Consider the following 24,200-nt stretch of genomic DNA (forward strand, 5'->3'; position numbering starts at 1 on the left):
AGATTTATTAAATGAGATGGATCTGTACAATAGATAAAAAAATGCTTCACTTTGCCTTTTAGAATTGAATTGTTATTTTCATGGACTTTTCAGGCTTTAAACTAAGGAAACGTCGCATCACCAATGAGCCTACAGGAGGAACAGGAAACTGCCCTCACTTGCTAGAAGCCATCCCATGTGAAGAGCCCTCATGCTATGACTGGAGAATCACAGGGCTGGAGGAATGCATTCCCGACAATGAAAAGCCATGTGGCCCTGGTACACAAGTTCCTGTTGTCGTCTGTGTCAACAGTGATGGTAAGATGCTTTTTCCTGCAGTCCACACCAACTAGAGTGAAGATGCTAATATGTAGTCCAAAAGGGTAGCAGCTTTCATTCTCAGCTTTCTTGATCCTTAAAACCAAGAGATCTAGAATAGAGATAAATGTCCTTTAGTATTGGTTAGGAAGGGAAAGACCTCTGGTTGCTCTAGGATCAAGCTCCTTCATCTACATGCTGTAGGTTTTCAAAGCTAAATGAAGAGACTTTGAGAAAATTAATATAAAACGACTATTGTTCATCAGTAGATCAAACTCATGCCTGCACTGGCGTGACTGAATTCCCTGATGTAATCCCACTAACAAAGCTGATCCTCTCTGTCCAGAAACAAATAAAGTGTGAGTAAAGTGAGATGCATTGCAGTAAGTATAGCTGGAAGAAAAATAATAATGTGTTTATTAAAAAGAATGGTTTGATGTGTGTTATGGAGTTGGGTTGACAGTCTGAGCTGTCTTGCTTCTACAAAAGGTCAAAAAATACCTCCATTATTCAATTATCTTCTGTGAGAGAAAACAGATTTTGCATGACATAGTCATAAAAGCCAATTTTGAAAGCTGCTTACAGAATGCTTTAATCTACAGAAGATTTATGAATTACTGTTGCAAGAATATTCCTTATTCATTAGTGATATTATAGTCTAGAGCAGCATATAAATTAAAATAATTTTACTGACTACAGTGTAGTATGGTAGTAGGCTTCTAACTCCCTACAGAAGATTAAGTAAGAGGATACATCTGATGAGTGTTAACAGCTGCACAAAATATTTTCAAATTAAATTGATCAGAAGTAATAAAAACTGATTATAGAGATATTTATATCTTGGGATTTCATGCTGAAGAATTTGGGTCATAACTGAGTTTTGGGGCTTAAATTGAAAAGCTTAGATTTAGAGTGTAAGCTTTATTTTTCTGCATACACCTAAGGGAACTGGTAACAATTTTTACAGTTCAGAAAGAGATTAGGCTAAAATTACAGTACTGAATCTACTATATTTTTTGTCCTTATCTGAAAAAATTTCCCTTTGCAATGTAATAATTTCTTGGCAACAACACTGAAACTATTGGCAGTCTTGTTTGTATATGTTTTTGGATGAAAAATGGCCTTTTCCTTATAAATGAAAGTGTTTCCTAAATAACTGTGATTTTTTTCTCTTTTTTTTAATAGCAAAAAAAATTGATCTGTAAAAAAAAAGAAAGTGTTGGGTATTTTTTTGTTTTGCTTTACTAGATTTGGTTAGTTTGGTTTACCTTTTTTTCTTTTTTTGAGGAGGGGTATTTTCTCATGTGTTACCTAATTGCTTACTAAAATGTAATATAGCAATTTATATTGACTGTAACTTATTGTATATTTGGAACATGCAATTGAGCCACTACACTTTGAGATATCTTTTAAGTATATGGCATTTTCTGTTGAAAACTCACAGGATTTGCTCTCTGTGCTGCATGGGCTTTGGTTTTGGCCAAATTTGACTTCGAAGACTCTTGATTTTTTTTTTTACTCACAACAGTAATCTTTGTCTCTCCATCTTTCTGAGTTATATGTCATTATACATTGCCTATGTCAGCAATCTTCCTCAGAAGAAGTCAGGCTTTGACCATATGCCTGTCAGTGTTTAAAATTTGAAGAGTTGTGGGCATAGTTTCAAAGAAAGGCGAAAACAAATTGCAATTATGGTTTGTTTTGCAAAGATCCAATCAGCCACAAAGATACATGTTGAATATCTTTTGAAAGAATGGAAAAGCAATGAAGAGTAATGTAGTGGATTGCCCTAGCTTTTCTTTGAATCCCTTCTCTTAGTAAACAATATTCTGTGTACTTCGCCAGTAATACCAAGTATCTGTTGCTTAGGTCTCTCCCGAGAAAGATTAGCATGATGCAGTAGAAGCAAACAAAGTGCAAAGTAAGGACCCACCAACCTCATCATTCTCTCCCTCCAAACTGTCTCTTCTCAAGTATCTCCTTTGTCTCCCACAGCACACCAACCCCCTAAAAAACCTGTAGGCAACTCTTAAATACTTCTCTAAATACCCACTGCCACCTCTTCCCAGGTAGTTCCCATCTAGTACTTTGGCATCCTACCCCTGCAGTCAACAGAATAACCATGGTATCCTTCACCAAACACTTGTTGCAGGTGTCTAAATTCTGCTCTGCAAAATACAAGAGAGCAACACTTTGCATTCAGGCAGGTTTTGCTTCAAGCCCTACATCTGCAGGGTAGTTTGCAGTAAAATAAAGTTTGGAGAATGCTACTCTTCATTGTCTAAACATCATGGTTTAAATTACTCATCCCTAGAAATTTGTGGTATTCAGTGTTCTTTGAGCATTTCTTGGAGAAGACTGCATTGACTGTCGGTTAAAGACTGTGCCTCAATTAACAGGATACATAATTTATATAATAAGCATGTGTTACTATAATTTTGATCTAAATAGCACACAGGGGATTTCATTTAGTTTTACATGTAAAAATGACTCTGAAGAGAAATAGTGTGGGGAAAGCATTAATTTTTGCCTAAGTTCGCTATGTTACTCAAACTGAACCAATCTTTGCTTAACAATATTCTCTTCAGTCTCTCAAGAGCTTTATTATTATTATTATTAATGAGCCTATCTTAAAGTGCCTGGATAGGAAAGGTTGGATTGAAGGGACCTAAGTGTATTAAAATAAAAGTTTATTTTCCCCTTGGCTTCTGCTTTATAAAATGAAAAAGGCTGGTAGTATATATTTGAGAGTAAGCATTGTACTCTAAAGTACTGCTTTAACAACATAAACCCTACACTGATTAGCATCTTCTCTTCCTGTACACTGTTCCATCGTTCTATATGTTTGAAGCATAATCAGTTGGGATAACGTGTCTTGACCTGGATGTTTTACTTCACAATTAGAATCAAGCAACAGTGTTTGTGAGATTGTTTCATATAATTGGAATGAGCTTCTCTCTTCAATTAGGTGTATAGATAAGAGTCATTACAGCCTTTGAGACAATAGCAAACAATAGATTATCCTCCTGTCTCATTGCTGGAGGCCTGTGATTGTCATTCTCTTTCCACAGCGGAATGCAGTAATCAGGATTTTCATTCAGGCTGAAAAAAAATATGACAGTCAGTACCCCAGGTTGTCATTGCAGAGGCTATAATGAACTTTGATGTATTTTATTATATAAAAGGAACTTCAGTCTTTTACTGTGGAAAGAACCTTTTCAGAATAATTTTCCAGGAAATTCATGAAGGAGGTCCTTTAGGTAAAAAGAACACCTTTCAGTTGTGGCAACTCCCAGACTGGACAGAAACTGATCAGAATTCCTCCACTGTATACATAATTTTAATAAGTAGAGATCTGTTGCTAGTGTTCCATTCTACAGATTACCTTGAATAATGATAGAATGATTTTTTAAAAATAAATCGTTATCCATCTTTTTTTATATATGCAAGGCATACTTGCACACACACAGGTATGTACATATTATCTATTATAAGCATTTTAATACAGTTCAGAAGAGTGGTTTTAGAACAGATGAATTTGCTCTGTTTCTCTATAGCTATGACAATTTATGAAGAATACAGTTTCAAAAATATTTCTGTATTATTTGAAGTCTATGGTAAGAAAGCTGGCCACTTCCACACTCCGTTAACAGACATGTTAGTGCCAATCATATGTAAATAGGGCAAACTAATTTCTGACATAAAAATCCACAAAATTAACTACTGCTGAAAATACCTACAAAATGCTCGTTTCATTCATTTTTGGTTTTATCTTTGGACAGAAATCTGTAGCACAGGTACTAGCAGTGGCTGTAGTGTCAGTAGTGTGATTCTGATCCTCACAGTCGGCTGAAATGACTTACTCATTTTGTAAGAATATGTAAATAATAAATTGCTTTACAGCCTTTATGATATACTGGACTTTGTGCCACTGTATGTGCTACTCTGGATAAAACAGATCTCACTTTTGAAGGGCAGTTTTCTTCCAGATCTTGGTCAAGCTCACTAATTGTTGGGTTACAGCTAGCTTGACAGGGGATGGGCAGGAGTGGATGTGCTGCCATCTTCTGTATCCCAGCTGTGAGGGAAACTCACCGTAGAAGAGAGAGCCATGGCAACAGCAAGGCTCTCCGTGTATATGTAAATTCCTACAACTCTTTGAAGTAGCAAAATTGTTCCGGAAGTTGTCTAGGCAGAGGTGCGTGCTGATGTAGCTGAGTGGCACGAGCTCTTTTCTGGCACCTGGATGGATGTGGGTGACACAGGTCTGGTCTTCCTGAGACTGAAGCGCTAATTCAAACCACCGCTGACATTAATATATTCTCGTGTAAATGGGTGGGTTTTACCCATTTTGCAATTTTAGAGGATAAAACAGTGGTGTCGGTAGTTAATTAGAAGATATAGAAGGTAGAGTAGTCTGTTTTGTTCAGATACATTTCAAAACAATTAGTTTAACTACTTTTTCTGGAGCTGAAGCACTCTACTGACCAAAATGGAACAGAGCACATTTCCAGGGTATGTTTCATTTATTTTGTGTTTATTCTCATCTATTGAGACTGGCTGAAGACACCGTACTTCAGTCATATGAGTGTCCTATATGTTTTATTTGCCTTATTGTTGTTTTTTAGATTTAGACATATTTATTTCTGAAATATTTCTTCTCTTCCTTTTGTTGAATTTCACTTCGAAGTAAATCTTATAAAATTTCTTCATGTAGTTTAAATTTTCTTCTGTTATTCCCTGATCATTATCTCTATTTTCTGTATTAATTTTTTGCTTATGGCTTTATATCATCTTAAAATAGGCAGTTCATGAAACATGTAGAATAAATTTCAGGAAAACTGAAGATTGGCTGGTGCAACAACTTTTATTTGAAATATTTTGGCTGTTTTAGGAATTGGCTCTTTTGGTATACTTATGGCTCGAATCAAATATATGCTAAATGAGTAGCTGCTGGTCTTCATTTATTCAATCAATCTGGGCATGAGTATTTTATAGGTGTGCCCAAATATAAAGATCCTACTTTTTTTGCCATTTTTATTGTGTGGCTATATGCATTAAATGAAGAAACCATCAGACTGGTTGGATTTTTGGCGAGTATTTAGGAATGAAAATACTACTTCGTGTCACTTTACGACTTAGTTCTTTAAAAAGAACAAAGAGCCAGATTCAAATTCAGATTCCATTGAATTATTCAGTTAATCCTATAACAAAACCCAGATCAAAATCTGGTCAATGCTCAGCAGTCAATTAGTAGAAAAATACAGTAGTTAATGACTACTTTCAGCCTTGCCTTATACTTACAGGAACTTGATTATATAGGCATTAGTCATCATTTCCCAATATTTATTATCTAGCTAATATCATAACAGAACTACTTTAAACTGTTCTTTGCTGTTGAGAGCTTTTTGGATGACCATCTGAGTCATTTAAATCAAATGTCACATGTACAGTTTTTTCATCTCTGTAAACACGTAGGCTATGAAATTTTAAACCAAGTTTTTCCATCCTTTCCTTTAATTTTTCTGCTTACATAAAAAAATATTTAATGAGTTTATCAGATGTTTGGTGTATGTAATACAGTGTATGTAAATACAGTCTGTTTAAAGGACCTTAAAATTGATACTCTCCTTATGTTTCAGAGCACTAGATTTTTAAGGCTTTTAATTTTTTTACAAGATTTGCTTTATTTAATATAAAGGAATATAAGGAGAAACTAGTCCACATACTGCTTAAAATATCTCATTCAAATCCCAGAAAGTTTGATAATTGATAATTCTTCTGTCAATAAAAGGTCACCTTTAATTGGTAACACCAATTCCTTTTAGTCTCTCATCTTGACATTAGGAGGGTGGGCATGTCACTATTGAGTTTCATATAAGAATGGGTGCTTTTAGTGTTTATGTAACATGAACTGATTAAATTACGTGGAATGAATTAAATACATCACTTTCTTTGTCCATGCCTTTAACAGTTGCCCTATAATTTGATGTGATGATTTCAATTAAAGTGATGAGTAGAATGTAACTATGTTTCATCTGCACAGTTCAGTAAACAATTATCCTTTATGACAGTGCAATAGACCTTTGTTTCCAATTTATCATATATTTTTGAAGACAGAGTTGCAGTTGTTATGGACAATGCCTACAGAGACATTAATGTCCATAAATAATATAATTAAGTTAAAAATGAGTGGGCCAACTTAATTACCAAAATCCTTTTCTCATGTCTTGACTGTCTAGTCAGATAAGTTCAGTGTGTTTTGGCCTGTTTACTTCTAAAATATACTACAAAACCTTTGCAGAGAGGCTGCACTGGTCTAAGATTTATTGGACTTCTAGGAGTAGAAGTTGATGTAGTGGGAAGTGCAAATGTTTTGAAAATGTACCAGAGAGTGCAATTACATGTTTTATATTATGCATACTCTTAGTAACTTGCTTTTGTTTTTGATGGCACAACCAGTACGATACTGCAATACCTGCTTGTGGGTAAATTAAGAGGGGGAATTTTGAAACAAGCATTTTGATTTAAGTAGCATTCTGCAATGCAGGAACTCAGTTCTGATTAGACTCATCATGGTAACAACTCAGAGGGGAATAATTGTAGATACATTTTAAAACAATTGGGTTTTTTTAGGAAGGTCAGTTTAATGCTTTACAGTATTTCAATTTGTTACTTCAAATTATGCTGTTATGAAAACAGAAAGAGAAAGGGGGTTATGGAATTATGGATGGATTGTAAAACTGGATTTATAGACCCAGTATTGAACTTTGGTTTTGGATTTGTATGTCAAGGTGTTAACTCCCTAGAACAGACGCAGAAAATACTTGAAATATTTTTACAAAACATATTTAGAAGAGATAATGTTACATCTAATACTGTTATATATTAAAAAAAATTGCTACATATTATATTACACAGTACTAGTCATTAATCTTTGTGATAAAATGTTCTAAGACAGTATCATCTCATTAGATTTGATGGGAGTCAGTTTTCCATCTAAGAGAAAAAGGTTGCACAGGCCTATTTATATTTTCCAACAACCTGCATGCTAATGGTACATTTTCTAAATAAATGTTATCAAATTTCAAAGCCGTGAAACTAGTGTGTTGATAAATGGTGACAATTAAAACACAGTCATGAGCTAGTCATGTTGAGCCAGCATAAATAACAATTTTACTCTCAGTACTTCCAACCTTAAGCAGCTCATTATCTGACATTTCTTACAGATCATAATTTGTGTTGAGTACTGATTAATGAAAAACCACTCTTACCTGCCAAAAATATTTCATTTCACAAGATAACTGTTCCAGTGGCAATTCAGAGCCTTAAGATGTTATCTGTGTCATTTTGCAATTCTTGCAACTCCTGTGCACTGCACGAACACTATTTCCACTGAATACCTCAGAAACTTCAAACTAAAACATGCCCAGCCACAATGATTACTTGGAATCAGGGCAAACAACTGAGAATACCAGTCTCTCCAGTGTTCCCAGTGATTTGTTCCAGATTTTGAGGTACAGGTAGTCTTTGACTCTACGTAGCTGAAACAGTAGTTTCAGTAGTGGAGGGAAAAGAATAGATTTGTACCTGGGCTTCGGTGAAAAGGGGGATGGAAGACAAGAGGAAGAAACTGGTTGTGACCAAACAATGAAGTTAAGAACTGGGGAAAGGTGGAATTTTACCCTGGTTTCCAGGACAATTTATCAAGACCAAGTAAATTATAAAATGTCTCTACATGACAGGGATAAGGAATGAATTTCATGAGGGATTTAGTCTCTTAACGGTCAGCCCAAGTGAGGATTTGACAAGAAACTGGGGAGAATTTGGCAGGACTGGGTGAAAGGGACAGTGAGATTCGTGTCTAGAAAAAATAAGGCTGGATAAGAAGAGAGAGAATGGGGAAGAAAGAGGGAAATTCATAACTTCTGGAGCTGGAACGCAATGATTATAGTCTGCTTCTACTTTTGCCTCATGAGGTCACCAGGCAGAGCAGCATTGTCCAGCATCAGTGTAACACCCATGGCAGAAGTACTATTTTTCATTTGACTTCTCTTTTAAAGTAGAAAATTGGAAAGAAATATTATGTCAAAATTAAGTATTTTAGTTTGCAAAGGCAAGCCCTCAAACATCAGGAAATTAAAATTATTTGTCTGGTCCTTATGCGAATGTGTCAAATGGAAGTACTTAATTATTTGAGTGTGCCAACGTGGCATTTTCCCCCCAGAACCTACTAATTTGTGATACAGATATATCTATCTCCTTTGGCGATTAAGTGGGCATTTTGTAGTAATGAATACAACGTCTTTGATAAACCTAGCCTTAGTTTTCTCATTCTTCAGGGTTCAATTTTGCTCCACTTTTGTTCAGCATCAGCGTGGTGGGTGTGGCTGAGCTGGAATTTATTTCCCCATAGTAGCCCTCACAGTGCCGTGCTCTGCATTGGTAGCTAGAGGTTTGTTGATAACACACCCATGTTTTGGCTACTGCTGTAACATTCCTTCTTCAGTCAAGGGCGAGATCCGAGATCCTGGGAAGGGACACAAGTAGGCCAACTGACCCACACTGACCAAGGGGATATTTCATACCATATGATGTCAACCCAGATATAAAAGTTAAGGCAAGGAGCAGGACCGGAGGCACTCATTGTCTCTGATAGCTGCCGTGTGCTCGAGTCCTGCTTCTCAGAGAAGTGGCCGCCCATCGATGCTTATGAGAAGTAGAGATTAACTGCTGGCTTCTGCTTTGTGTGCACGCACGCTGCTTTTGCTTTTGCTTGGATAGATATAAACTGTCTTATTTCAACCCACGATTTGCGTTGTTTTCTTTTCCTACCTTACTCTCTCCCCTGTCCAGTTGGGAAGGGGAGGGACAGAGCAGCTGGGTGGGCACCTGGCATTCTGCCAAAGTGAACCCACCACAGTCAGCCAAATATAATATGAACCCATCACATCTTGAGTGTTCTGAAAATTAACACTGTATTAGTGGGCGTCTGATAGCCATGACAGAAAGATCTTAGCAAAAAATACCAATTCTGTTTTAATAACACTTTGAATTAGTATGTGTTAAATAAAACATAGCCCTGTGCCTTGAACAAAGAGAATAAAACTAAAAGTACCAAATATCATTAAGGAGTTTCCAATCTGTGAACTGAAGGAGGAAGGGACCCAGTGGAAAAATAAGCATGTGATTATGCAATTAAAAAGTCTGCGTTATATGAAGGCAACTTCAATTCTGAAGTTTACTCTTGTTTGCTTTCTTGACATAGTTTTGGGGGTAATTTATTGATTACTATATAAATCTTTCCCTAGGAATTATCAGATGTTTGTGTTTAATTTTACTGATATTAGACATAGTTTACTGGTACTGATATTATTTTATAAATAGCAAATTGCTGCATTAGTGTTTTCCAGAGAAAAGATATTGAGCAAAAACTATATTAAATCTCTTGTTCTGAGGGTCTCAGAATGGATTTTTTTAATTATTGCTTTTATTTATTTATTGTTTATTATTGTTTATTATTGTTTATTATTATTTATTTATTGTTATTAATTATTTTATTGTTTTATTATTATTTAAAGAGGGGAAAAGAAGAATTACACTAGCTAGAAGCATCTCATATATTAAAGAAGGCTTCTAGAAAACTAGTGATGTCCTTCCAGTAGGGAAAGGGAATCCTGTTTCCAGGAAACAACTTATTTCTTTGAGTAGGTGCAAATCTACAGTGAAATCTCTCAGATTTCTGTGACTTTAGGACATTAGCTTGTATAACTTATTAACAAAGTAAGAAAGTTGTAATGTCCCTATATATTGCAAATGTGCTCCTGTTATTTCTGATTTAGTTATGACATTGTTATTATATTTCCTTAATTTAACATATATAAGATGTAATGGTATTTACCTCTGGCTGCTTTCCTTACATCTCTTTCTCTGAGTCTATATGCTGAGAGGATTGAAGAATGGAAAAGTCAAAAGGATGGGTTAGTTTAGTCTTCTGGAATCAGTTATGAAAATATTTCCAAAAGAGAAGATTAATTCATGTCTGAGCTCCCTAAAGGCGTGCTGTGCCTTCTACTTGTAATGATGAGAAGATATTCTTTGCAAGATGCATAAAAAGATGTTCTCCAAAGACTGCATTTTATCTGCCAGTGGTAGGACACAGACAGAAGCATCCGTGAAATTAATTTTAAAACCATTCCTCAGAAATGTGTAAACATGACAGTGGCAGTGATCTCTCTTACACCTCTTGGGTCCTGTGTTTTAACTGTGATTTAATTGAGCTGTCAGATTACATAGAGAGTGACAACTCTTTACTAGCTGCAACTGGATGAATAATGCAAAGAAAATGTTTGAAATCATCTTTTCCAATATAAAATAATTTTTCTTACTCTCTTAAACTCCCCTTTGAGATACGTGTATATTTGTGTGGCAAGAGGTATGACAGATATATATGAATGCACGGTTGTAAACTTGCTGCAAATTCACTGCATATTTGTGAAATACTAAGCAATTGAAAAACTGAAAAATTCACCTAATATTCTGTCAGGTGCATACCATTAGTCGTTTTTTTTCAGCTGTGGATTAAGCTTTTGCATTAGAGAGAAGAATATCATGGGCAAATTCTAGGAAAATAGTGTTGAAACTGCAGTGCTGGAGTATTTATGAATCAATTTATGATGCAACTTCTTGGACCTTTTAGCTTAAATATATAAATTTATTCACCAAAGCTCATATTTATGCAGAAAATGAGAAGCCTGAAGTTTGTGAAAGTTTTGGTGTTTCTTGAAAAACCAGGCCATTTAAGGTAACTGCTGAAAATATGTAGATTAGTACCTCAGTGTAGGGAGTTTTTGAAAAGATTGTGGTGAGCACTTTCATTCTACTGACATTAGTGGAACTGTCACATTGTTTTCATGCTACTGTTTTTCTAGTCTTGCCTGTTATTTCCTTTTTATGCTTCTATTCCTGACTTATATCCCTGAATATTAATCTAGTTCAGATGAGCACATCAGAATTATCTTTTCTGATCAAACTGGTTTGATTGACATTCCATTGCCCTTCCCAAACTTCTTCTCCACTTAATTTTGAGCTTATTGGAGGTGAGGGGGGAATGCCTAAAATAGCAGTTACAATAAAATGCTTGTGAAACCTTTTAAAAGACTACAACACTCTATTTGTCTATATCAGATGAATTTTAAAATTTTATGAGAATACTCAGCAGTGAAAAAATAGTACCACAATTGCCAGTGAAAAATGTCTTGTTTTCTAAATAATGAAAAAGACATATTGCAATAAAATACATGCATGATGCATTTTCAAATCCATGTAATTAAAATCCTATGGTTAACAATATTCAAATAACAGTACCAGTATTTCCAAAGTCTGTGAAAGGGTTTTTCTTCACTTTTAAACCCAGTAGAGTTTCTGTAACATTTTACAAACAAATAAATTATTTTTAAATTTTGTAAGTCATATTTTTATATCATTTTTTCACTATATGAATTGGGGCTTGATTGGGAAAAGTTTATGAGACAACCCAGTTGAACTTGGAATCAGCTCTATTTTTTAATGTGACTTGGTGCTTTTGACAAGCGTTTTTAGAAATGTAGAGTGAATTTTCAAGTGATCTCATCCTTCAGATTCACACTGTCTTTTTGTTTCCTTATAGCTCTGTCAGCACTTTTCTCCTCCTTTCCCCGTCCTCCTAAAATGGCCTATCGGTCTGACATATTGATCCCACTTGGTCCCATGACTAATATTGATTTTATTCTCAATGGGACTGTTGCCTGTCATCAAACTTATTTTTTCTTTCATATCAAGATGACATTTGATTGGCTTATTTGACACTAGAAGGCAACTGTGCTTGGTTATGATCAATACACTTGTATTCTCTGTTCCTTATCATTCTCAGTAAGACTACATTAGCAAATGAACCATGAAAATACTTCAAATACCTGTCAAGCAGTAGGAAAATTTTATTCCTTTTGTCAAGCAGTGTATGGGTACTCCTCTGTGCTCTTTATTAGAAATACTAGACTTCTATCCCTGTGGTACAAGTCTGCTATGACATCAAGTAAAAAGTATAGAAGATTTTCAGCTAAAGGCATATCATGTCTCAGTTTTTGTTTTGTCTTATATGCATGGAGACACTTTGAAAAGTCGATCCAAACTAATGACAAAAATAATTAAACTATACTAAATGTGTCTGTGAATCCTCTTATTCAGAGTTAAGGTGGCCTTAATTCTCTTTGTCAAGAATTTTCTCTTTCATTCCGAATAAGGATAGCCATACAAAATGGGCTATTTATTAACATAAAATGTTAATACAGTTTAACTAATCTCCTTCAAAGTCTGATTTTAATTAGTTTGGATTAATTCTTCAGTATTCCTATTTATAATAGGCTTTTTTTAGTCATACTCCCTTTATCACTAATAATTCAGATACAGCCTCTTTCATGCTGGTGAATATTCAATTGTATCTGAAGCCGTGAAGAATCAAAGAAGGTATCATCTGTAAGAAGAATTTTCCAATAGCCTTTGATGCGTAATACAAAATATGCACTCAGTAACTCACAGGGTTGTGTCAGAGATAAAAAGACTGTGTTACTTTTTAAGTCACAGTTAGTGCTATAAGATACCACCAGTGTGCCTTTGTGTGTATACTGAAGGAACTTGCCTCATGTGCATTTATTTATTTATTTATTTATTTATTATTTATTTAACTGGTACCCTCACAGGTAGTCAGGTGACTGCTGTGTGCTTAGGGGAACAGATAGTGTGGCTGGCGTCACCCTTACTACTTAGAAAATTATGTAAATAAGTACAAGTAGAATTGGAAAACCTGTTTCTATATTTTCTGAGTGAAAATATGTAATTTTAGTTTTCAACCTCAGTAAATCTAGAAAAGAATAGTGAAAATTTAGAGAGGGGATAAAGAAGTAAGAGGTAAATTTTCAAAGTGGATACCACAAAATATTAAGTTGACTAAAAGAGAACAGCTATTTTTCACTTTTCTCATTCTCACTGAGTAAAGAATGCAAGCACAAATAAGAAGGTTACCCTTTAATGGAATTAATTTCCCCAACCAAATGCTCCCGATTTCTGTATGTTTCTGTGTTAACATAGTTATGGACTTCTTTTTTTTCATACTGTTTAATCTGTCCAGATAACACTGCATTTTACATTAAAAAAAAAATTATTTGAGTAAAGAAATACTATTTTTTTACCTGTTTTTATCTGCCTCTGTGAAATTTAGACTATATCTACATGGCTGTAATCCTGATAGATGACTCCAATATAAATGGAGGTACAAATGTTCTGCTATTACCAGATGTGGAAATGGGATTACTGGAAGCATTAATATTGTATCTGAAGATGTTAGTTCATTATTTTTAACCATTATTTTTAAGTTACATCCAAAGAATATGCAAAGATGTTTCCCATCGGAAGCAATTATAGCAGCAAATATTCATCTTTAAAATAAGTTCTTAATTTTTGCATCGGAGTTGTCCCTTTGTTGTTGTTATTTCAAGGTATGGTTTTGGTCATTCCTGTAAATGTTTTTTATATGGTGCAAATCTTTACCTGATGCATTAAGGAATGCTGACCTGGATATTTTAGGAGTGCCTTACTTTTCTTGAAATTTACTTGATTGAAACTTTGGATGAGCTTAAAGACAGGGAAGAAACTTGTAGCTAGAACTGTCTTACCTCTGTAGCAGAATAGCTTTCACACCTTTTAGCTTTCCTATAAACTACTTGCAAGGGGTTACCTGCTTCTGCATTCTTTTACACAGCTGGCAATACGCTGTGTTGTGGGAAAGGTGAGCAAACACATGCTGCTACTCTGTAAGCTGTAACTGAACTGTAGCAGTAGCATTTACTGGTTTGGTTACAGAGAAGGAGCAGAAGTGTTCAAGTGTTATTGTTGAAATTAGATTTCTGCATGAATGTGGGAGTTCTTGAAGCCACTGTCATCCCACTCATCAAAATTTCTTTTCCCATAAGAAAGAAGAAAATTGCACATAGCCGTCAACAAGAAGTTATTCCTTGTAAAATGTGTTGTTTCATCTCATTAAGGAATAGAAAACCTTAAAAAGATCATGATTTTTTTTTAAGTGTGTTGTCATGCTGTTATCTTTGATTGGAAAAACATTGGATATGGTGGGTTTCTAAGCTCCAGCTATTTTTGTTTTGTGTATTATTAGTTCCTGTCATTATCAATCATTTGTCATCACAAATGTTTGCTTAAAAAAACAAAAAGCCAAAACCATGTTTTAAAATTTAGTATTATAAAAGTATTTTAAAAGGTATTCATATCTTCCAGTATTTGCATAGTGAAAGAAGAGTAGTCAGTGACCCTTTGTCTATGTCACTGATTTGTGTGTGCTGTCATGGTAAAGATATAAATAAGAGAAAGGTCTATGTGCTTTTTATTTTTATTTAAAAAAAATAAATACATCCACGTGTTTCTGAGATTCATGATATTTTTTTTGAGTAAGTGGCCAAGGTATCAAGTTTACCATTTTTCTTCTACTAAGGAATAGACTGTATGACACTGCATTGAAACTAAAACCACAGTAAACTTGCACACGCAAATCACCAAATCAAACAATTTACAATCCTATAATGTTTTCATATCATTAAACTATTAAACCATTAAACCAACTTTCTGTCATTTTTACATAATGAACAGATGCAACCAGTGTATTTGTCTTCATTGGAATCACTGCCATTTCTACTTAGGCTTCTTAGAAGAAAAAGACTTCAAGAATATTAACCATCAGCTAATTAAGATTTACTTAATTAAATGCAAATACTACTTAGCGAAAGCAATTGAGAGAAAGGCTTGTGATTAGGGAATCAGCAACTGGTTTAACACTTGGAGCTACCAGCTAGGCACCTAAGCATTAGAAATGAATACAGAAACTTCACTTGATAAGAATAATACGAGAGGAAAATACACCATCTTTTCACGTTGTGTTTGTTGAAAAATGTAGGAGTCAATGAAGTAGAATATATTGAGGTCATAAATTGTAGTTAATGTGGCTTTATGTTCAATTAGAGAGGTTAAAATTATTTCAAACATTGAGAATTTATCAACCTACCTTGTAAAGAGATATTTTTGACAGCTGGTCACTCAGGAACCGTAACAGAAAATAATTACTAAGGTTGCTGCGGTTTTCAAAGGCATTACCATTTTACTAACATTAAAGCTTACATTGACAGACTTGGGAGCAGATATGAATAAATACCATCAAGATGATATGAAGGCTAGTGGGATTAACAGAACACAGAAAGTTTCCTATTGTCTGTCAAAGTATGTGCTATATGCAGGTATTGAACTGATTGTTCTGTCAGTCAGGTACCGCTGTATGTGCTGCTTTTTTTTCCCTCCAAATACTCTTAAGATTGTTGAGCTAAACTAGATGGTAAATGATGAATTGCTTGTAAATATTATTGTTTCCCCTTTCTGTGGCTTATTTGATTAGGTTTTCAGAGATTAACTTCTAAATTCTCCCTACTGAAAAATCTGGGTCAGCCTTTCGCAGTTGTGTACGCGTTTTAGTTAGAGACATTCTCTGACAAAGATAACATTCCTCAGAGAGTTCCTCCTGTATAAGGAAAACCAAACAAAAACCAAAACAGAATGGCCAAAAAAAAAGAAAAAAAAAGAATAAGTCATGGTAAGAGACTGAATTTCCAATCAGCAATTCTGATAAAGTAGAACTATGATAAGGTTTGAGGAAGAAAATAAACAAGTGTCTGATTATGCAAAAGGACAAAATTTGAATGAAAGTATTATGGGCCCCCACTTTTTCCTATGCACAGTGCATAACAGTTCTCTACCTCTTCTGATCATTTTAGAAAGAAAAATCCACGCTACTGCTGGAGCACTGAGGTTTGGAAGAAAAAGTTAATTTACTGTGACATTAACTTACATGCAATTTATGCTAGGCAGGCAGGATTTTTCCTTTTGTGGTGAATTTTGTCGACGGGTAATCAATTAGTGATTTGAAAAAAAATGCAAAAGTATTAGAAATTTAAACCATAATTTTAGTTTATCCTGGTGATTGATTAACGTCTGCTCATTTGTAGATAATAAGGTGTCCTAGCATGTGAAAAATGTGGGGGTTTGGATAAATTTGATAGCTGTTCTGTAATATGAAGAACTTCTATCTTGCATTAGACTAATCATCCAATGCATAGACAAGGTTATTACTATTTAAAATCTAGTATGGAATTTCACATTTGAATAAGTTTGTAAGTTTTCTTATTTAGTGATTTTCTTGAAGTTGTTTTTTTTATTTTATTTTATTTAGAATAATGACAGTTAAATTCACTAATACTCTGTCTATATTGTTACAGTCTAGTCATAGCATTCCTGTAACTTTGAGGCAGTTAGATTTTCTTTCTATTTTTCTACCCTGATTTAGGCACTTCAGAATTGTAAGAAAATTAAGAAACAAACAAACAAAAATCTCCATATTTTCCCTTCTAGTCAAACTATCATTGTATATCTCTACAGGAATAATGCAAAACAAATTAACATTGTATCACAAACTTTTTAGTGGAGAGGGATATGTTTTATTAGCTTCAACTGCAGGAAGTGATTAAAGTTATTTCTGTATGAAGAACAGGACTGAGCACATAGTGCAGTCCTGGTTTTACTAAGTTTTGAGTATAAATATGCATATTTTGTTCTTGATGGACAGCTTTGGCTCCTCAGCCAGACTGAGGAGGTCATTCAACACATTTTGAGACTGACGAGGGAATGTGTGAGGACACACGTAGGATCTCATGTGGGAAGAATGTATGTGGGAAGCTGCATGTTCAAGATAAAGAACAGTCTCAGCCATTTCAGCCTTTGCAACCCACAACAGAGACAGTTCAAGACTTTCCTGTTGATTATTTTTCTGCACAGGAAAGGAAGGAAACAGTCAGTGGCAATCAGCACAGCTCACAGATTTTGTTATCGTGTGAACTAACTGCATTTTTCTCCTGCAGCCTCCAAGCTTAGAGGCATTACTGAAGGCAGTTGAATAATGTCCAAGCCTTCTTCACCCACAAACATTGAGCACTTTAAAAATTGAGCTCTCGGGTGCTTTTCCAAGTATTTTAGGTGCCCAGCAGTTTTCCAGCAGATCCAGTTTTCCATCATGTGCCTCCTTTTCAGCTTCGATGGCAAGACAAGAAAACTGTTAAGAGAGGCATCAGCTGAGAAACTGATGCCTATAACTGATGTAGTCACATACATGCAACACAGTACATACCTTAATATGTATAACCAGTACATGTAGATCATGCAGTGCTGTGAGCTGTTAGTCTTTTCCATACTTTGTATCTTTATGTCCTCATTTTAAATGTGCAGTTTTAAAAACACTTGAATGATTCTCTATGGTTTGTTGTGCTTAAAATCAGACTATTGTGTGTGGGTGCTAGGAACCACAAAAAAGTACTGACCTAAGTGAGACCTTTTCTTAGAGTTGAAGAACAGTAAATTAGACATATTGTACTAAGCAATTCAGAATCTGAAGTTGCAGTTTTAGCATTTGGTCTCAGTTGCTGTCATTAATTCTTTTATAAACTCTAAAATATAACTGTAAGATTGCTTTGACACCAGTGTGATATTCCTGTCTTTTACTGATTACATAGATATATTAAAAATAATGTTCGATATTAATGTTCAAAGCACTCTCTTGATTTAAGCCTGTTTACTGTGATGTTATTGTCATTTTTTTACAGAGTTTATATTGGTTTAGAGTTCAGACTTTCAGAAACAATAGCTGATTTCCTGGTACAGAACTGAGACCAAGCTTGTTGTCTTATTGCATAGAACTCCAGCAGCAGTTTTATTTTATGTTGAATTTTTTTAAATTGTTCTCTATGTTTCATTGAATCTTGCAGCGATTTTAGTGCTTATTTTAAGACTTTAAAAGAAAATTTTCCATTGTTAAACACTTGCCTTTTAATTTACTACAGGTTAGAATTTCACAGCAATTTTTTATTGTGCACTGAAGCGCATCGTGTTAAAAGATACACATAAGGAAGAACATTTCTTTGCTATGTCTCTCTAGTGATACCAACTCTAAGAATGCTTCCCATTGGAACTTTCTTGAATCATTTTACAAGAAACTTAAATATCAGGCACATTTTACATGAGTGACCAAAACCACAAAGGAATGACATGATTCAACTGTACTAACCTCAGAAAATGGGTCTTCTGTGGTCTAGACTGACCATTAGCATCTAGACCAAATTTTCACAGATACCACATTAGTTTTGTGAATATGATAAAACAAAACTGGTGATATGAATACAGTCTGATACTTATCAGCCAGTTCCTCTGAAATGCTGTTCACAAGTTCCCTCTCTGATCTGTAAAACTTTGCCTATTCAGTAGGAGGTTTAGGGGTTTTCGTTTGGTTGATGTTCTGTGTTTGTTTTAAAGCAGTTAAATTGTTCAGTAGTTCGGTAGTGGCTCTCCTGTGTGCACACATACAGGAGGTCTTCATGCCAAAAAGGTGGCCACAAGGAGGTTTTAATGCAGTGACTCGTTTTGCTGATTGTCTAGCTGGATCCAGCATTTGAGTTTGAGGATCCAGTTTGAGGAATGCTAGCTCAGCACTCCTCACTAATGTAAATCTGTAAAAAAAATCCCAGTGAAGGTTTAAACAATTTTTGACATTTTAAATTCTGGAAACATGAAACCTCTTTTGCTTCCTGCCATTTCTACATACAGTCACTCCCTTAAGTGCAGTTTGGAGATTTTAGTCCAAAACGTGCATCTGTGTATCGTTCAACAACGTAGACATTGTTTCTGAACATGGACTACTGCTAGATACTAGGTTTTAAAGAACAAATCAACTGATAAATGGTGAAGAGTTCTCTTGACAGAAATGTCATATTCTGTTTTCATCTTTTTACTTTTTACTTTTTGTCATTCTGTCATTTAAAGTATAAATAACCCAGGGCAGAGGCCTTTCAGGCATGTTTTTGGAGTTCTGTCTTCAACTCTTGTGCAACATAAATTTATACCCATAACATTCAAACAGAATCATAGGATGATAGAATGGTTTGGGTTGGAAGGGATAAAGTTCATCTAGTTCCAGCCCTGACCTGCTATAGGCAGGGACACCTTCCACTAGACCAAGTTGCTCAGAGCTCCATCCAACCCGGCCTTTAACACTTCTAGGGGTGGGACATCCACAGCTTCTCTGGACAACCTGTTCCAGTGCCTCACCACTTTCACAGTAAAAAATGTCTTTCTTTTATCTAATCTAAACCTACCCTGCTTCAGTTTAAAGCTATTCCTCCTTACCCTGTTACTACATGCTTTTGTAAAAAGCCCCTCTCCAGCTTTCTTGTCAGCCCTTTTTAAATACTGGAAGGTGCTACAATGTCTCACTAGGGCCTTCTCCAGGCTGAATGACCTCAATTTTCACAGCCATTCCTCATAGAAAACATGCTCCTGCTCTCCGATCACCTTCATGGCCCTCCTCTGGACTTGCTTCCATACATATGGCAAACTTTTTCAAATGGGACGTTTTCTGAGTAGTTTTAGTCTTTACACTGGCATTGTTCCCAGCTTAGGGTTGAGTGATTCCTGGTAGTTGACTACACTATGCACTTTAAAGAGGAAGGCAAAAAAGGTCAAGTTGTTCATAAAATCATTAGTGAAATGTCAGAAACAATTTAGTCTAAAAAATATTTCACTGAAGATAAGAAGTACCCATTATAAACCTTCCTTCCAACTACATTTCTATGCTATTGAATTCATCAGATAAGAATTGGACAGTTGACAAAAATGAAATGCCAATATGTAAGATCTGTATCTCTAGAATATTTTCTTTGTAAAAGCAAACGAGAAAAGAAGGGTTTGATTCTGAGAGAAGTCCAAGGCTTAGTTTTGTTTGAAATATAAACTCAGACTGAAACTAGTTTAACAGAATTTCTCATTATGGCCCCAAATTTAGTTTGAGTTTAAAATTAACAGCTAGCAGGTTATAAATAAGCTCAATATAGTATCATTTGTTTACACTTTACTGTAATAGCAACCAGCGTGAAAGTATCCTGGCAGTTTACCTCATTGAGTCTTACCTAGAAATGGAACAATTTCAGAGTAGGGTTAGCCCCTTTTCTAACTTTTTTTTCCTCTTCTTTGGAAAGGATGTTTGCAGTCCACTCCTCTGTCTCTTGTCTTTCAACCCAAACACATTCTGTTCTGAGGAAGCAGAAAGGAATCTATCCTGCAGTAGTGTCAGAGTGTGGTGACCTGTGATACAAAAGAAGGAGCAATTGATGCAGACTGAGTCCAGTGAGGGAAGCAGAACTTGATGTGGGAGAGCTATGAAGCCTTCGGCAAGGCTCAAATTTTTATTTTTAATATGGGAAAATACAACTGTTGAGACTGACTTGATCTCAAAGGTCTTTATAATTCAGACGACTATGACTACTTCAGGTTATTTTAAAAACATGAGCTGCAGATTTCCCCTGGTTTTCAGAGCCAACGAAGATTGATGTTTGCAGTTCTGTTGTGCCTAAATATTCTGTATGAATAAAATATTTGGCTCTGGTTAATATTGGATGGATGGCCCTCATCTTTTCCTCTTTCATGAAGAATTTGGTCATTAATAGCTCTGGGACTCACAATATGACAAGTACTAAACAACCTCCTAGTTTCAGGAACTCAGTTTAGCAGAGATTCTTATTTGAGAGACTCTAAGACTGTAAATCTTGAATGACAAAAAATGTAGTTTCTCTTTAGCTTAGCGTTTGTATCATTTTATTATTATTATTCTATTAAGCAATAAAGCCTAATTTGAGACTTGGGTAAATCCGTGTTTATAGAGCTTTGGCTTCATTTGCAGTATGCACAGTTCTCACTGAATTAGCTTTCAGAATCCAGCTGATAATTATTAAAAGTGGCTGATGCATTTATGATTCAGTTATAGAGTAATTAATATACCTAACAAATGTTTTGTTGGATTGAAGACTTATGTTCATTTGCAGATCGTGATGAGACTTTATTTTGTTGACATTGGCTATTAGAACAAAGGGATTGACATGGTGGATCTTAGAAAGTGCATACTCTAGACACTCCTGTTCAGTCCTGGCAAGATCAAGTATGCCTCAACAGTATTTCAGAAGGCAAAACATAACTCAACAGGAGGTTTTATGCCCTAGTACACCAAGGATCATATAGCACAAAAGGCATTCAGATGCTTTGAAATTTTATCCTTTATAGAAAATTTTTTTTAAAAGTTTCATGTTTACAAATGAACTGGCTCTTTCCATGCCTTGATTGTAGGTGGTTATCAGGGCCCCAGAACTCCAGTGTGCTCTTAGATGCAACATTTTTACAGTTCCTTGAAACTGGCATTGTGTATTGGGCTACTGCTCAATCCTTCTGCTTTTCCTTGCAAGCACTCTAATTGGTTTGTAAAATAACAAGGCTAGAATTCTAAAAAGTGAACCCAAACCTCTCCCTTCTTAGTTAATTTTTTTCATCATCTGCTCCAACATGAAGATTTATCATGAGACTTATTGACATCAGAATATATGGTCCCTCATTCATTCCTCACTTAATGAATATTAAATTATTTGATCAAGAAATTATATGTCATTTCACAAAACTATCCATTTTATGATTAGGGTGCTGTTCAGACAGATCTTAGACACAGTGCTGTCACCATTTTTCTTATTGAAAACAAAAGGAACCCTGCTACTTAATAGCTAATATTTCATTGAACAATTTATACCAGCCTGGATCTTTTTAGTATAATGAAATGTGTGCCTTGATGTGACATAATACAAACGCATAGATCGTTTTATACTTCCATGACACAAAGAGTAATGTGTCTCTGGTTTGCTAACAAATGAAGATCTTTCTAACCAAATGACACTCTGACTGCACTTTACTGCAGCTTTTCATATTTTGATGAATAGCTGCAATTCAAAGGATGAATTGTGGGTTACAAAACTGGCTAAGCTGGAAGTTAGGATGTTTTTCTCCTTCTCCCACAAACATGGAAGAAAACTAGGTCATTACAACATGTGTTTCCATGTACACAGTTTTCCATAGGTATGTTATATACTCTGTTACTCACATTTGGATTTTCTGTGGAATCAAGTATTACAAAATGAAAGCCTCAAGACCACCTAGGCTGGCATTCACTTCATCAGAATATCGAATTAAACTAGATTTAAGCAAGTTCTCTCAGAATCAAGGCAGAGGAGACAAGTAATTTTAATAAAAAATCTATTTGCTTTGTTTATATAGAAGAACAGAATCTAATTTATTTGTGTGTCCATCTGGACTAGATTGCTCATTTTAAGTTAATTTAACAAATGATGGACTGCTACCGGCCTTTTTTTCCCAGGAGAAGAGGTTGACAGACAGCTGTGTAGAGATGCTATCTACCCAATCCCGGTCGCCTGTGAAGCTCCGTGCCCAAAGGACTGTGTGCTCAGCATGTGGTCTGCATGGTCCTCCTGCTCACACACCTGCTCCGGCAAAACCACAGAAGGGAAGCAGATGCGTGCCCGCTCCATTCTGGCGTACGCAGGTGAAGGTAAGGTCGCATACCCTTGCAGGCTCTCGTTTGATTGTGAATTCTCAGCTGTCTTTGTAATGTCAAAGTAATTTCTCGATCTACAGAAGCAAATTATTAGATGCAGTTGTGTTTTTTTAAAAAAAGGAAAAATTATTAAATGCTAATTCTACGTTACTCCTGGTACCTGAAGCTGTTTAAAACAGGAGATTTTATTTTGCTCATTTCAGTTAATGCTGCTATTTTTTATTATTCTGCTTAATGTTACCGTTTCTGTTTCAAATACATGTTTTTCCTGTTTTCTACTAAAATTAAACGCGGCAAATGGTTTATCCGATACCCCATTACATGTAACTTGTGTTACCCCATTAACATTTTTATTCATAGCAGGACTTTTGTTTTGCCCTGCAAGTCCTCGAATGATTTTCGTTCATGCAAATGGTCCTTCTGCAGCAAATGCAAAGAGAAGACATAGCTGGAATATAAAGGAAAAGAAGAAAAAGGTTTTAGATATGGGCTAATATCTATTCTTTGATGATTTCCCATGCTTTCTACAATGGGTTTTGTTTGGGTTTTGATTGCCAGGGAGGGGAGGGTTTTGGGCTGTAGAACAAATATATTCTGTACGTAAGATGGTTCTAACATCAGATGTGCCAGGGTCCAACTGATAAAATGCCTCATGCAACACCAGGAGCCAGGAAACATAGCCACCAAAGAGTTCTTAGAAAGTGTTTACTCACATTTATTACTGACAGAAAAGTTAAATGCCCTCAATATAAAGGGATCAGATGCATTTGTTAGTTCTTCTTTAAAACTGTTAAGCATTTTATACCTTTATGTTAAGATGAAATTCAGCTGAAAAGTGAAAGCTGTAACGTATGGAAGCAGTGAAACAGAATATCTGTACACCGCTATTTGCAGACAAAGGTAACACCATTGATGAAAGTGTGCAGTGTATTTGACAGAATTCAGGTGACTGTAAAAAAAAAAATAAGTAGCAGAGCACTTTTTAACCTTTTCCCTGAAGGGAACCCTTGGTAAAAGTGTAAGAAACAATCAGAACTCTATTTTAGTAGATGATTCAAATAATAAGTTACTTGGATGAATCTATGTAACAAAGTAGAAACTCTTAAAATTAGAAACAAAATTTAGTTTATGTTGTCTTTTTTTTTTATAGTGTGTCAAAGGGACTCATTTTGAGGGAAACACAGAGCCAGATAATTCAAATAAACATACATTCACGTGCTTCTTGCTTTTCCATGTAGGTCAAGGCAATAGATTTTTGATACACTTTTGTAGTTTTACTGGAGACAGAAATTTAAACTCCTGACAAGCATGCCACAGAAGTGAA

At 35.2% G+C, this 24,200-nt stretch overlaps 2 protein-coding genes across 6 annotated transcripts in view; one reads left to right on the forward strand and one right to left on the reverse strand.

Moving 5' to 3' along the window:
* THSD7A (thrombospondin type 1 domain containing 7A) overlaps positions 1–24,200 on the forward strand; it is a 280,912-nt gene that overhangs the window by 184,642 nt on the left and 72,070 nt on the right. For all 5 annotated transcript variants that reach the window (XM_051786011.1, XM_051786016.1, XM_051786015.1 and 2 more), the window contains 2 exons: positions 94–297; positions 22,679–22,870. In XM_051786011.1, the coding sequence (XP_051641971.1) occupies positions 94–297; positions 22,679–22,870 (396 nt within the window). The remainder of the gene's footprint in view (positions 1–93; positions 298–22,678; positions 22,871–24,200) is intronic.
* Positions 1–24,200, reverse strand: part of PHF14 (PHD finger protein 14) — a 362,909-nt gene that overhangs the window by 44,208 nt on the left and 294,501 nt on the right. The gene's annotated exons all lie outside the window — the stretch shown is intronic.

This window comes from Manacus candei, unplaced genomic scaffold, assembly GCF_025592945.1.
Source record: "Manacus candei isolate 608988 ecotype Guabito, Panama unplaced genomic scaffold, ASM2559294v1 h1tg000021l, whole genome shotgun sequence".
Lineage (NCBI taxonomy): Eukaryota > Metazoa > Chordata > Aves > Passeriformes > Pipridae > Manacus > Manacus candei.